The sequence below is a fragment of the Phlebotomus argentipes genome, unplaced genomic scaffold, assembly GCF_947086385.1.
Source record: "Phlebotomus argentipes unplaced genomic scaffold, Phlebotomus argentipes genome assembly contig_15, whole genome shotgun sequence".
NCBI classification, from domain to species: Eukaryota; Metazoa; Arthropoda; class Insecta; order Diptera; family Psychodidae; genus Phlebotomus; species Phlebotomus argentipes.
The window spans coordinates 14,569,139-14,583,367 of record NW_026776181.1 but is presented as its reverse complement, the minus strand read 5'-3'; the positions used below and the strand labels follow the sequence as shown (position 1 = coordinate 14,583,367).

General features: G+C 44.3%; 1 protein-coding gene across 1 annotated transcript; it reads right to left on the bottom strand.

The window, feature by feature from the left end:
• Positions 1-14: 14 nt before the first annotated feature.
• On the bottom strand, positions 15-2,502 carry LOC132262486 (armadillo repeat-containing protein gudu). The gene is made up of 2 exons (XM_059761767.1): positions 1,648-2,502; positions 15-1,181 (listed from the first exon to the last, which is right to left on the bottom strand). The coding sequence occupies exons 1-2, from the start codon at positions 2,500-2,502 to the stop codon at positions 15-17; spliced, it is 2,022 nt and encodes a 673-aa protein (XP_059617750.1).
• Between the last annotated feature and the right edge of the window lie 11,727 nt (positions 2,503-14,229).

Below are 14,229 nucleotides of genomic sequence, written 5' to 3'. Positions count from 1 at the left end.
CTTTCCCGCCCTTTTCACAGCTCGATGCGCAGCAGATGCTCCTGAGCCCTGAGCGCGAGTTTCCTGATGTTCTGCAAGCATCCCGCGGAGGCTTCCTGGAGAACACGATCCCGCGAGCCGACGGTTTCCAGCAGGAATGGCACAACACCGCTTTGGTGCATCGTGATGCAATTCTGGGGATCTTCAGAGAGTTTCTCCAGCGCCATTGCCGTGGTGCGATGCACTTTGGGACTGGCGCTGACCATGTAACCCACAATTGGCGTCACAGTCTTCAACCGCCCCAACTCGTGAGTGTTGTTTCCATACGGAGCACAGCTGGCGATGGCAGCGGCGAGATTCTCCCTCAGCATATCATCTGTCGTGTGCACTAATTCTGCCAGCATATAAATCACTTTGTGATCCGAAAGAACCGCCAGGTTGTCCTTATCCTTGGCAATTGTGGCGATGGCAGCACAAACGGCGGATAAGACGAGATTGTCCTTTGACTTGAGAAGTCCCACAACCAGTTCCAGCGCGCCTACAAAACTCCTCACCAGTTCTCCGGATTCGTGGGCATTCTCAATGCACGGACACATTGCCCAGGCCGCGTAGGCCTGCACATAGGGATTGGGATTCTTCAGCAGAGACCACAGCAATCTTATGGCGTCCAGTTCCTCCAGAATCTTCATACTTTCAGGCTCTTGGGCGCATTCTCTCAGCACTTTCGCCACATTCTCCAGCATCGGTGGGTGGGTGGCATTCAGCAAGTCCACCAGCAAAGGCAATCCTCCGGAAGTCCTCAGAGTCTCACGATTATTGGGGAACTTCACGCACTCTGCAATTCCTCCCACAGCATTTGTCAGGACATCGTCATTCTCGTCCGTCAGCAGTTGCACGAGAATCGTGATGGTCTTCAGCTGATCCAGGCGCTTCATGTTCGCATCCGATCCGGCACACTTCCAAATCGCTCCCGTGGCGGCAGCCAGAAGAGGCTTATTCTCCCTCACATTCTTGTCCTTCAGGATGGACACGAGCGGATCCAGACCGCCAGCCTCTCTCACCATATCTCTGGCCACTTTGTCACTGGCGCACTTGAAAATCGCCGAGCTGCACTGCATTTTCAGCTCGAGATTCTGCGAATTGAGATTGCTCACGATATCCGAAATCATTCCCTCGGTCGTAATGGCAAGTTGATAGCTGGGCTGCAAGAGAACTTTCATGTTAAACTACAATATTTGCCAAACTTCTCTTTTGTCCACACTCTGGTGGCAATAATTGTACTCATTAATTAGCATGACTTTTGAAAGTTCACTGTGGTGTGCAGCATTTGCAAAGTTTCAGCGGTTGTGAGTGCATAAATTTTTATGATTATTAAGGGTTTTCGTGTATAGTTTTTTTTTACCCCATGCTGAAAAAGCATTCAGGGAGTTCTGCTTTTCACTCTCAATTGCAGCAATTTCAAGAATGACACGTTAATTTGTGTGTTCTTTGCATTTACTCAGCCAACGTTTATCATTGGAATGTCGTATGTGGGAGAATATTTCGAACATTTGCAAGAAACATTCTCTAAAACGGAACTGAGAATTCATACGTGATTCTGTAATTAGCTTTCTCCAACAAGGATTCTTTGCCAGCTGCAGCAGATTGGCAATGATTGATGATTCTTACCTGAGAAGCGCACTGCTGAACAGTGCCCATGATAGGCACCACGATGTCTATGTGGTCACTCTTGAGGAGCTTTCCCATCAGTGGAACGAGCCCGAAGCGCCTCATGAGTTCCTTGTTGTGGCGCGATTCCGACAGCGACCAGAGAGCTCTGGCTCCAGCCTTTGCCATGGTCAGCACAGCTCTCTCATCCTCATTGAGGTTCTCCCAGGCGCTCTTCAGACACTTCATGGGCACATCCAAGAGATCCACCAGCGGAGGGATTCCGTCGCACTTCCTGACCAGTTTCCTGGCCAGTCTCACCTTCGCCACATTGGCTATTGTCTCTGCGGCCATCGTCTTGAGGTCTCGCATGGGTTCGTTGAGGATGTGAATGAGCAGAGGAATGCCGCCCAGATCCACAATAGTCCGCCGGATGTCGGTGTTCAGGGAAATCTCCGAGAGGACAGTCAAAGAGCCAAGGCGACACTTGATGTCATTGCTCTCCAGCAGGTTCACAAGCACTTCCAGGCCGCCAATGTCTTGGATGGCCAGCTGGTTGATCTGCGTGGTGAGATCGTAGTCCTTGAGGCAGCACAGAGCGACGATGGTGGCCGTTTGATTGCCCGCCTTGATGTACTTCACCAGCTTCTGGATGTGCCAATACTCCGAGGGCAGATCATTGGCTCGATTGGTGTCCTTCCAGCGGTCCTCCTCGTCCGACGAAGACTCCTTCTCCGTCGAGTCCGATTCCTCACTCTCGGCCCTGTATCTGTGCAGTCCTCTGCCACCGCCGCCGCTGGCCACGGACGTTGCCCTGGAAGACTTCTTGGTGGCTCTTCGTGTGGATCGCGAGGAGCGGGGAATGTTCCGAGACATTTTTGCCACGCACAAAGGGATTTTTCTTCTCGACAAGAATACTTTTTTGTTACAAAAAAAATTGGGGGAGAGCACAAAGTCACAATTTTCACTGCTTTGCGGAAAATTTTTGTTAGGAATTTTCCAGGGTGGTTGCTAAGACTACCCCCAGTGAATGGGCATGTGCACGTATAAGGCAGGTAAATGGGGGAATTAAGGGCACTTTGAGCGGAAAAAGTTTATCGCTCTCTGAAGACTTCAATCGTCAAGCAAACTGACATCTTAAAGGAATCTCATTAATTCTTCTCTGCAAATGCACAATCGCACTATAATTCTATACGTGGTTCTCATACTTGAGAACTCCTGTCAAACTACGCTTCGTGGCATAAATTCCCTCAGCCCAGGATCGTTGCTATAAGTTGCGTATGTCTTTCACGGTCAGGAATCTCGACAAGTTTCCTCCACGAGCTCGCAATCTCTCTTCTCTTGCTCATTTCACATCTCAAGTCGAGTGCATAGCGCAACTTTAATCCTCAATTAGTGATTCCATGAAGTGGAGGAGCTTCGAGAGAATGCTTGAGACTTTGAAGAAACTATTAAAAAATTTAAAGTTTCTGCAGTGATTTTTCTCCAAGCGCTCAAGCACTTCCGTCCCACCCGGACAGAGGAATCCCTCGCTGCCCCGGGCTTTCCAGTGGGTGGATGTCATCACCGCCCACTCCGTCCACTGTTAATCTCACCACCCCCGAGCCATGCTTTGGGGCCGAGTCCGAAAAAGTTTATGTACATTTTCTTTCAATTGAATAAATTCCTAATTAATTTTATTCCTCGGGGAGGCGCCGCGCGCCCCACTTCTGAGGCACGGGTGAACTTTTCTAATTAAGATTGCAAGTAAAAAAAAAAGAAAGGCATTTATCGAGAAATAACAAAGTTCATTGGTGCAACTTTTCGCTCTCTCAACATCTCACGACGAGGCGGAGTGTTTAAGTTTTCAATTTGGCACCATCAGGTGCACTGGGATGAGCCTCTCTGCCTCACGACAATCCCCGGCATTTAGCATGGGCTGTCTGTGTCTCCTGAATAATGATATGGGTTTCACTTGTTCATGGGTTGTGCAATATGTGGAGCCGTGTTGGGGGCAAACCCTCCAATGTGCCATGGTACAAACCAATTGTCTCTAATCTCAATCCCAATCAGACCCACTTTCGGCACAGCACTCAATTTTCCATCCCACTCGCGGATTTTTCGCACAGGGGAAGTGCCAATATAACAGCCGGCACGGCGCAGGATCACATCCCAACTCCGCGATCCCATCGCAGGCGCACTCAGTGGCAATTGAGGAGCGCACTTATTCCACCCCAGAGCAGCGTTTAGTTGTAAACAAGCCGCAGTCTCGTTCAGATACCGAACTCCTTGGCTCTCACCATGACACGTGCTTCTGCTTGAGCGGCTCCTGGAGTGGCGCAGAGGATGTCACAGTGGCTCCTCTTCAGGTCGCAGTGCTCGAGATTTCCCACATTAAAAGCGCCATCCAGTCCAATTCGCTCGCACACCTCACGAAAAACGAAAGCGAACAGAGAAAATTCTTCACATATTTACATGCTAAAGCTGAGAGCTTTTTTCACCGCCTCTCTTCAGCAATTTTTGCAAAATTTCCCTCTCTCTCTCTCTCTCTTAGTGCTTAATAGAATTTTCTACATCAAGAATTTTGTATGAAAATATGCGATTAAATATTTCAGGCCATAACAACATCTCCTCGGCAGCATGTAAAAAGTCACACTGAAGAAGACGTGCTTAGAGCTGTTTTCTGCAGCCATGCAAGTTTTTGCTCCTCAAGCAAAACTCCATAACTAATGAGATAATTTTTGCTGAAGCGCATGTGAAAGTTGTGGAAAATATCCATTAATTAATGATAGTGTGGTGGATAGATTGTGGGAGAAAGCAAACCTCTTTGCAGGACGCAATTGATCGATTCATTGAGCAGTCAATTGATCATAAGCACTCGAGATATGGGGTCATTTTCAGCGAAAGTGCACATCATAAAGTACATCAACGATGCCATAAAGGAGCACGAGTGAGCTGAGTAAATGCTCATGATTCCACTGTTGATTTTTAAAAGATGCTCTCGCTTCATCAGCATACGTACATATTAAGAAGATGGGAAAATGGATGTGAGAGATGGAAGAGCATGAAAATGTTTATACCTTCTGATTCTGACTGCATATTTTCCTTTTCATCCTCTCATGACATGAGAAGGTGTCCATCAAATTAAGTTGAAGTCCAGAAAAGTTTTCCGGGAGCAAGTTTAACTTCCGGAGCAATAAGATTTCATTCTTACATGAGTTAAAACTCTCTATAAACTGGGGGAGAAAATTGTACAAACCTTGGGGTAGATAGTTTCAATCTATTTGAATCGAAATATTTCGAAAAGTTTCACAAGTCTCCCAAACTTCTTCCTCTTGCTCAGCTGCCATGGCGAGCGAGAGACCACAAGGGAGTTGATGGGAATTGTAAGACAATTTTGTGCGCCCTGCGAGTGAAAATTCCAATATACATATTCATGCACTTTCATCAATTTTCCATATCACAGCGGGGTGTTTTCTTCTGGAGTGCCTCAGCGTGGGTGGCTTTTTTTTCCACCGAGAAGGGCAACTGTAAATCATTTCGGAGGTTAAAACAGCTTCATATAATTTACATAATACTTAAAATGAGCCTTTTTGGGAAAATATGGAGCGCAAGCTTGGGCGAAAGATGCCAATGGAGGCGCAAAATAGAGCAAATATTTTTTTCCCTCCATCGAAACTTGTATCAGCAGAACGGCGCGGCATTGAGGGTGGGAAGAAAAAAAAAGTATGTATTGTGGAAAGTGTGCGGGTGGTCTTTGGGTATTCGTTTGTATCTGTAAATGCCGGTTATCAGAGTCCCTTCTGTGGCGGGAAATCATAAAAGTGGCACTCAATTGAAAACCCACACAAATACTCTATACACACTTAAATGCCCTCACTGTATGGGGTGGTCTTTGGGAATCTGTGGAAAGTTAATACAGTGTAAAAACCACTTTTCTCACACCCATTCCCACGCGCTCAACCCTATTTTCAGCCCTGCACAACACAGGAGGACGTGCACAGGAGAAAATCATCCTTGCTACACGGATTCGCATAACATTTGCTCTTTCTCGCTCATTCTCCAGCTCAGATGGGAGAATAACATTGGCGAATGGAATGTGTAATTTGGTTTTACGGGCTCCACTCTTCGACGCTGGATTGAGGGTTAAGGGTGGCTCACTAGGCGAATATGCTCGTGATCTCTCTGCAATTCAGCTGAAAGATCTCTCTTTTCCCCGAATTAATCAATATTAGAGTAAAGCTCTAAAGCTTCGCCAAGGCATTTAATACATCATTACTCGTATTTAAAATCTACCCACGTATCCACTATTGTTTTCCATATTTCAGCCCACAAATTTCCACCATTCGCAAGTGTTTGCGGTGAGTTTGGATGTTTTGGGCAAACACAGTATATTTCATATATCTCATTGTGGAATAATAGAAACAATGGCAAATTGCCGCCAATTACGAAGCGGAAAGATCAAGAGTCAATATGAGTACCTGAAATGCCATCTCTGTGTGTGCTATTCAAATGGGTAAATATCAATAAATTCCCGGAAAGTCAATGCACGCATTTTGTGCCACTGATCAACCCCCTCGATGAGTGGCGAAAGACCAAGAGAAGTGTTTAGGATCACATCGTGAGAAGAATGTCGTTTTCCCACAACCATTTGGGATAATTAGAATTTTCATTATTGCTCAAATTAGTTTTTATTTCCATTCTCACTCTCTCTCCCCTCATTGGGGGGTGGGGAGACAGAGAGAGTTTGGATTTTGCCAGGGAATGGCCCCCGAATCAATGAATTTTATGTGAATGTGCGGCGGGGGTGGATGTCAAGCTTTCAAGTTGTTTCCCTTCATGGCAGAAATCGACACGACAGCACTTTCCCACTGTTGGACGTTTGTGTCGAACAAACAAGTTGTTTTTCCCACCCATCCGCACGGGTGGCGGGGAATTTCGCGGAAAATATGTATGAGAGGGTGCTTGAGCGTGTGGGTGGCGCGCTGTGCTCCTAATGTGGCGCGAGTGGTGAGGGACTAAATGATGATTATTGATTCAAAATGGGGTGAAGATACAATAAAGGGCACCCCCACTCGTCTTTCGCCAAACTCCGTCATACGTTTCCTCTGAGTGTGCCTCGTGAGCAAATTGAAATTGAAGGGATGTGTAATTTGGGGGTGTGTGTGCGAAATTGTTGTGAATGGAGCAACATTTTCAAAAGTAGACAAGTCCAATAAATTCACAAATAAACAAGACGAGTGTGTTTTTGATGGCGTCACAATGTCGCCACTTTGATGCGTACGCCGCGTTTGCCCCCGCGCGCATCAGCCACCCCCCCTCGGCACCCCGGGCGGAAAATGGGGTGAACTTTATGTGTCATATATGGGGAGGGATCCAACTTGTAGTTTCATTTCGGGGGGCGGTGTGGGAGGCGTGATAAAAAATTACGCCATGTGCGCTCACCATTGCGGCGGAGGGTGGGAGAGTGGCAGAAAAAACATCCATAAAAACTATTGTATTAGAAACCAACTGTCATTTGCTTTTCGCTCAAGAGCGACAGACCAAAGCTCGTGGTAAAAAGTTTGCGTGCACTTTTGCCATTTGAGTTTGGGGGTGTGTGTGTGTGAGGGGGAAAAAAGCTCACAGCGAGCGAGTGGTGGAAAACAGTGATTCTGCCGAGGAATAAAGATTATTCAAATGGAACAATGGCAGAAGAATCACTCGGGGTTTCTGAATTTATCTCAAGAACATGCGAGAGAAAATAATCAGCCCCATAAAATGCACAAGGATTTCATCATAATTTTTACTATCAAGATATATACACACTATCATCCCAGTCACATTCAACTGTGCGGCGATGTTGGGGGTGGGAAGAGCACAAAGTGCGAAGAGAATGAACTGAAGTCCTTTTGTTCTCGAGTCCTGTAATGAAATTGATTTTCAATTGGATGAGTTTGCTTCACTTAGTTTATTTCTGGCGCCTTCATCTCCACACACAATGGGAAACCACAAAAGTGAGAGGTTGGCTCATTTACAAAACAACTCTTCACTGGCTTTTTTTTCTCGGTCTCCGGATGGCAGCTCGACACTCTTATATAGTGAACTGAGACACCATGTGCAGCGGAGGGAAATGACCAAATTTGAAAGACATCACTGGAATATTACTACTTTTATCGCAGCAATTGCAAACTTGGTCACAGCTATCATGGTCATTTTCTCTTCTCCATATATTCTTATGCTTTATTTACAAAAACAAAGCAATGTTCTTTATATTAAACATTCTTGGAAGAATCATAGAAAATTCCACTTCTTCTACATCACCACGATAAGAGAGTGTGAGGAGAAATTTTGTACACTATTTTGCTGAGAATTTGAGGGAAAATCAACATTTAGTCTTAAGAAGAGAGTGTAGCATGTGAGGAATAGGAAACGAAGTGAATTTAATGAAAACAGAGAGTGTCTTCGTTAGTTTCATGATCCGACTCGGAGATCTTCCGTTCTTCTTCATCGTCCCCGCAAGAATCCCAAAATCGCCTGTATCCCTCCAGTCGCACACATCCTCATCCCCAAAATTCACGGTCTGCACGTCGGACGAAAGCGAGAACCCAGAACTTTTCATTGTGGCCAGCAAAATTACGTGCTGGACAAATTACTTAAGGTTATTTTGTCTTGGCTCTCCCTTATTCTGTGGTGTGAGACTTCCACCAGCGTAGATGTGTGCAGAGGATATGGATCTGGAGTGTGGAAAGCCCCGGAATGGGAGAGAAAGAGAGTGACTCTCGAGCCTCAATTTTCCTTCTTGCCACCCACGCAATCATCTACGGAATCTCACTCTAGACTCTGGCCAACAGAACATATGTTGTCTCCCTGTGTAATGCACACACATATAACTACCGTGCAAACACCCAAGGAACCGAGTTGAGTCCGATTAGCCGCACACTTTGTCAGGATGTGGGACGAAGTGACCTCCGACGAGGATCTTCGGCATCTAGACATGGCACAACTCTGCGACCAAAGTGTGTGTAAACGAGAGAGCGTACAAGAAGAATTGTAGATGGAAAAGAGAATCGCAGAGATTATGTGCAAACAGAGTATTTGTGAGCTCCATTATAATCGTAAGACGGGGAGGAAAAGTCCTCAGCCAGTGTGCTAAGATCGTCTTCCACCCAATTCTCCGTTTCCCACGGGTGTGAGACCATGAGCAATTCTGGTGGGATTAAGTGACCGGAATGGGAATAAGTAATTCTCCGTCTGGCCGCCGCTCGTCATACATATAATGGCAAACGACTACACTCCGTCAGGATCACGGCGGCATGTGGCGGTTACTGTATGAAATATACACAATTTGTGGCTTTATAGAGCTTCATCCTTAGTCACATCTCATCTCTGCGCCCACCTCCCGTGGACTTCTCACACTATCTCCAGGCCGGGTGAGAAAGTTGATCCACGCACGCACAGAATGATTCCACTGTGGCACATTTGCGGAGGTTTATATCGCATTTGAGATTAATTGCAAGTCATTTTGGGGCGGGGGAGGCTCGCCACCAATTTAAATTTCTTCCCCACAAAATGCCACGTCTTTCTTCTGAGAATTCAACCTCCCTTTAATACATCCCACCCACAGACATTGTCATCATCATCAAAGTCACTTCTTCAAGTCGCTCGTCTTTTTCTTACTCACCCACTACATCCCACGTTGGTGATCCCGTGGGCTTCGAGTGTGTTTTGTGAATAAAAAATATAGAGAAGGAAGCTGAAGATGGGAAATAGTATTTTTTTTTATTATTGATATACAAGCGGAAAACTCTACAATTCAGTTAATGCTGAAATGTGACTATTAGCAAAATATACTCGTCATCCTGTAGAGAGCTTTTTCCCATGGCTCCTGCAATGTTGGAAAGTGTCAGAGATTTTGTGATACAGCTGCAAGGAAACAGAGTTTTTAAGCAAATCCAACTGAGCTTTTTTATGATGCCAAAAAGCGAGTTGCCGTGCGAGAAAAGTGGGTGGCAAGATATACGAGAGGCGGCAAAAGCGAGCAGCAAAAGCTCCAATATGGGTTGTAAGTGAATTAACAAAAGAAACTTTGTGTTTTTCTCCTGGCCTGACATGAAAAGGCTCTTATACACATTTTCATGTTGTGCTAAATAAATTTTCCAAGAATATATACTCCGATCAGCACCGAAAATATACATCAACCCCCCTCACTTCCCGCCCACTTCCTGGGCGATGCGAGTTGAGCACGTCTAATACACTCCAATCTATATGGAGGAGATTCCTCCAGGGAGGGCACAAGAGTGTCGTGTTGATAAGAGCAGAAAAAGGTGGAGTGTATGTCGAGGAATCTGGGAATATCGCCCTGTGGAATGTTGTCCTTGCACAAGGCGCGATATTCGGAGAATTTTCCAGTGACTTCATTGCGATATTATCGCTTCGGGACGGAGTGGGAGGCACACATAGTGAAAAGAAGTAGAAGTTGAAGCCATTCCAAGGCGCCTTCGCACCCATCTCGGGGTGTGACTCCAGAGTGAATTGATTCGCTGTGATAAATCATTTCATTATGTGACATAAATGGTGAAAAGGAATATAAGAGATCATCAATTCTCGATTGCATGAATACTTGTATGAAGCACATCCTCGTGAGAAAATGTAAATTAAACCTTATCTCGCTACTTTTCCCTTGTGCCCTCTTGCCATCCCACCCCCCGTAATAGCGCCCACCCAGTCAAATGTGCAAGTAATCTGCAGCCACACATGAGATTTTATCGCGTCACTTAGCGCTTTCATGGCCATTTAATTAAAATCCACACGAGAAGATTATATTTCCATCATGTGCGTCCAACCGAAATGCATCGCGCTTTTCACTCAATGTTTACAAGTCGACATAACCACGGAAAATCACATTTTGATGCAACGCAAATACGATTTAAAGCGTATCTTGGCATTTATCTCAATATCATTGCAAATGAAGAGTCGTATGAAAAAAATTAATCCTTTTTAGGAAATAACATTTGAAAAGTTGTGTAAAAAGCATGCAAAATTTCATAATAACAGAAAGTCTTTCAAACAAATAACACATTCACAGTGCAAATATTTATCAAGAAGAGTTTAATTTCCAAAACTCATCAACTTGAAAAGTCCTCAGCAGAGATTTCCACTCCTTTAATGTGAAAAGTGATATTTATGGGCTTGTTTGAAAAATCCTATTCATCATTCTTCAATGCAGTGAATGTGCATTAAGCAACTTTTGTCAAACAAATCAATCAATTCGTGCATGAGCACAACATTGCATCGCTTACCGTCTTCTCATGTCGTGAGCTATCTCAAAGAGCTTCCTTGCAGAAGAGTAAACTTCAATTGTCAATTTTTGCCACCCCCTCTCTCCACCCCCACAGCGTGATCCTTTTCGCCAGCATACAAGCAATCTTCCCGATTCAATCTGACGACTGTGCAATCTGATACGCGGGGGTTTTGCGATTGGCAGCAAGATGGAGGGTTTGCGTGTAGATTTATTAAAATAAATCAAATTAATTCTCCACATTCCGAATTATTTTGGGAATTGTGCCGTGAATGGGCGAAATGATTGAATCTGTTTCACAGGAAGTGGCAATTTCCATAATTTAATTTATTATTATGATGCGTGTATTAGTATTACATATTATTGCCGTGACGGGGATCAGACTGGAATGTCAGTCCGGAAATAATTCACCCCAGCTTTCACACCCCACCCACTCGCCGCCCTCCTTTTATGACTGCTCCCCGGCTGTAGCGTAAGCTCTCAAGGGAAGTTCAGTGGTAGCGAAATCTGCTACTTTTAGTTTTCTATATCCCCACCCAATTTACATATCATACATAATACATCCACGATATAACTCACATTTTAACACTTTACATCCAAAGCGTTTAAATATTGTGTAAATCTAATCCCAAAGCTTTTATCATACATCGTGAGCTCCTCACAAAAGCTCTCTACATGCACACACTCTCTGCCAACACTGCCGAAGCCGGAGTGTAGAATGAGATTTACCATGAGGAGCCATGCGGAGACTTTTTGTCATTAAAAGGGCCAAAAAGCTGAGGAAATATTGGCAGAAAGGCATAAAGTATTTATAGACCAGAAAAAAAAATTCTGTCCCAATTTGGGCTTTTATAAATTCAAATACACATTTTCTTATACATTTTCTTGGGCCACGTGAATTGTTTTTCCTCCTCTGGGCTGAATACGATGAAGGGAGGAAATTAAAAACCAATCTTTATATATATTCTTAGACAAGAGAAATGTAAGAACCCCCAGAATTTTAAGATATGGTTTCCAATTACCCGATCTTCAGAATTTCATCACTCTAAAATTTCACAGACCTTTCATATTCTGAATATTCAGAAGGATTCGATGAATCGCAATTAGTTCATTTGCAATCTCTAATATTGACAGCTTGAGTTATTGTCGGATTTGCAACTGAAACGCGCGCGCCAAGGGTATGGAGAATTGTGGAGAATCCCGGAAAACTTCTGGTAGAGATAATTCAGCCACATCCACTGACGCCGCGAAGCGCTAAAAGGCGTCAAGTTTAACTGCTGGGCGGCGGAAAAAGAAGATTTTCGCGGGGAGGAATGGCATTGCGCGAGAGAGTAATTTGGCGCTCGAAAAGGGAATTTCGCGTCGTCTTCGACGTGTCACTTCTCAAATTAGCATTTAATTGAAAAATGAGCGAACAACAAGTCGTCATCATTTTCCTCATCATCCTGTCCCATTCTTCTTGTGTGCCTTGCGATGTTCGCGTCAGAGACTCACTCTCTGTCGCCTTTTCCAAAGCATCCGGAACTAATTTAAACTTGTCAACGCCGTCATCATCACGCGGGAGCAGGTGAACTCCAACTGAGCCGAGAGAGAGAGGCAAGTGGACTCCTTTTCACACACAGCACAGCACAGCATAGAGTCTACCTGGCGGAGCCTTCAGTCATCGGCAGGGAAGCACTTTCCTCCCACTTCGCCTCGCATTCGATGCCTGTATTTGAGATATCTCCTCACGAGAGTAAATCTCGCGAGGCTCAGCGCTGAATGAGGTGGAATCTCTTTGGAATTTCACGAGTGTCTCCCCAACACAACTCTTATCGCCACGGACGACGAGGGAGGATATTTGACATAGTGACACAATTGATTTGACGCGAAGTTTTCCCTCCCCGTTGGAAAGAGGGATGGTAATTATCCTCTTCGGCTCCTTGAGGAATTTCATTAAATGATCAGGATTCAGGGATATTTCACAGGATGGAAGTTGAGTGTCTGTCTCTTTTTCTTATCAAATTTATCACATTCAGAAGAGTTGAATGTACTTTATAAAGCACCAAGGAAGCCACACAAGACTCAGTCAATTATATTGCACAATACTTGAAAGAGACAAAGAGCTTTGAGCAAAGCAAGGAAATTAATAAATGTGTTAATTTTCTTAGAATTCGAAACCACACGATAAGATCTTTGTTACGATAACCTCAAGTTATACACAATCGGAAGTATGAGAACACACAGAACTGTGCAATCAGTTTTGCATAGTTTTGGGAATCTATTTCAAAGGATAACCAATTATATCTATCGTCACTGGAGCTGACTCGTAGGCAAATTGATGGTAGAATTTCTGCAGAAATTGCGACAAGTCTAAATTTCTCAGAAACACTCGGTAGATTTTTGGCATGATAATGAAATAGCATGAATCGTTTATGATGATAATAGCATGTAAATATTATACATACATATTTTCTACATGATTCCAAATTGCTCGTCGCTTGTGAAAAAGTAAATACCCCAAAATCCCCTCTAACCATTCATTCTCTCGCACTCTCGGCTAATATTGCACGGTGAGTTGACTGAAAAATAATATTTTTTTTTTGTGCAATTTATTGGTGAGAGGGAGGAAATTATGTGAATTTCATTTTGGGAAAAGCGGTGGAGAGTTTCATTTTGGAAAGTGTGCTCTTTTTTGCTCTTCCACTATATGGCCACTATATTGAATTACGGCATGAAGTCAATAACGTGAAATCCTGTCAATCGGGGTGAGTTTTGCCGGGGTTAACGGGGCCACCCTTCGGGGGGAGAAACTAAATAAGAGACAGCCAACAGCCGAGGAAGCACGGACGACGGTTGGGTGTTGAAAAAAATTCATTGCACGAAAGATCAGCACAAATACAGACAGATGGTGGACGAATCAACACGGCCGCAAGGCGAGGGTGAGAAAAAAGGAGAAACACGAGTTTTCTCAGAAAGCATTGGAAAACCACCAAGAAATGGAATACAAATAAAAACGTGTTGGGAATATTTTAAAATTCAGAAATGTTTGACATGCCATAAGCTGGGCATGAAATTAAATGTGGAATTTAAGGGCTGGGATTTTCACATGCTATAGAGTTGGCAGATTGTGTAAATCGAGGAGCAATGGATGGAATTTATGCTTTAATTTGCCATACACTCAAGGTGAGGTTATCATGAGAATCTCAATGTGAGCTTCCATTAGCTCAGGAGGGAAAAATCCTGTGCATTTTCTTAAGCCGCCGCCCCAGCAGAAAAGTGACCGAATGAGAGAAGAAGATTTTCATTTATTATTTTTAACAAGCTTAAAAGTGAAAAATTCTTTATAATTTTGACGTGCTGAC

Coding starts and splice junctions, on each gene's coding strand:
- LOC132262486 (XM_059761767.1), bottom strand. CDS start 2,502: ATGTCTCGGAACATTCCCCGCTCCTCGCGATCCACACGAAGAGCCACC. Junction 1,182..1,647: donor TTCAGCAGTGCGCTTCTCAG/GTAAGAATCATC, acceptor GTTCTCTTGCAG/CCCAGCTATCAACTTGCCAT.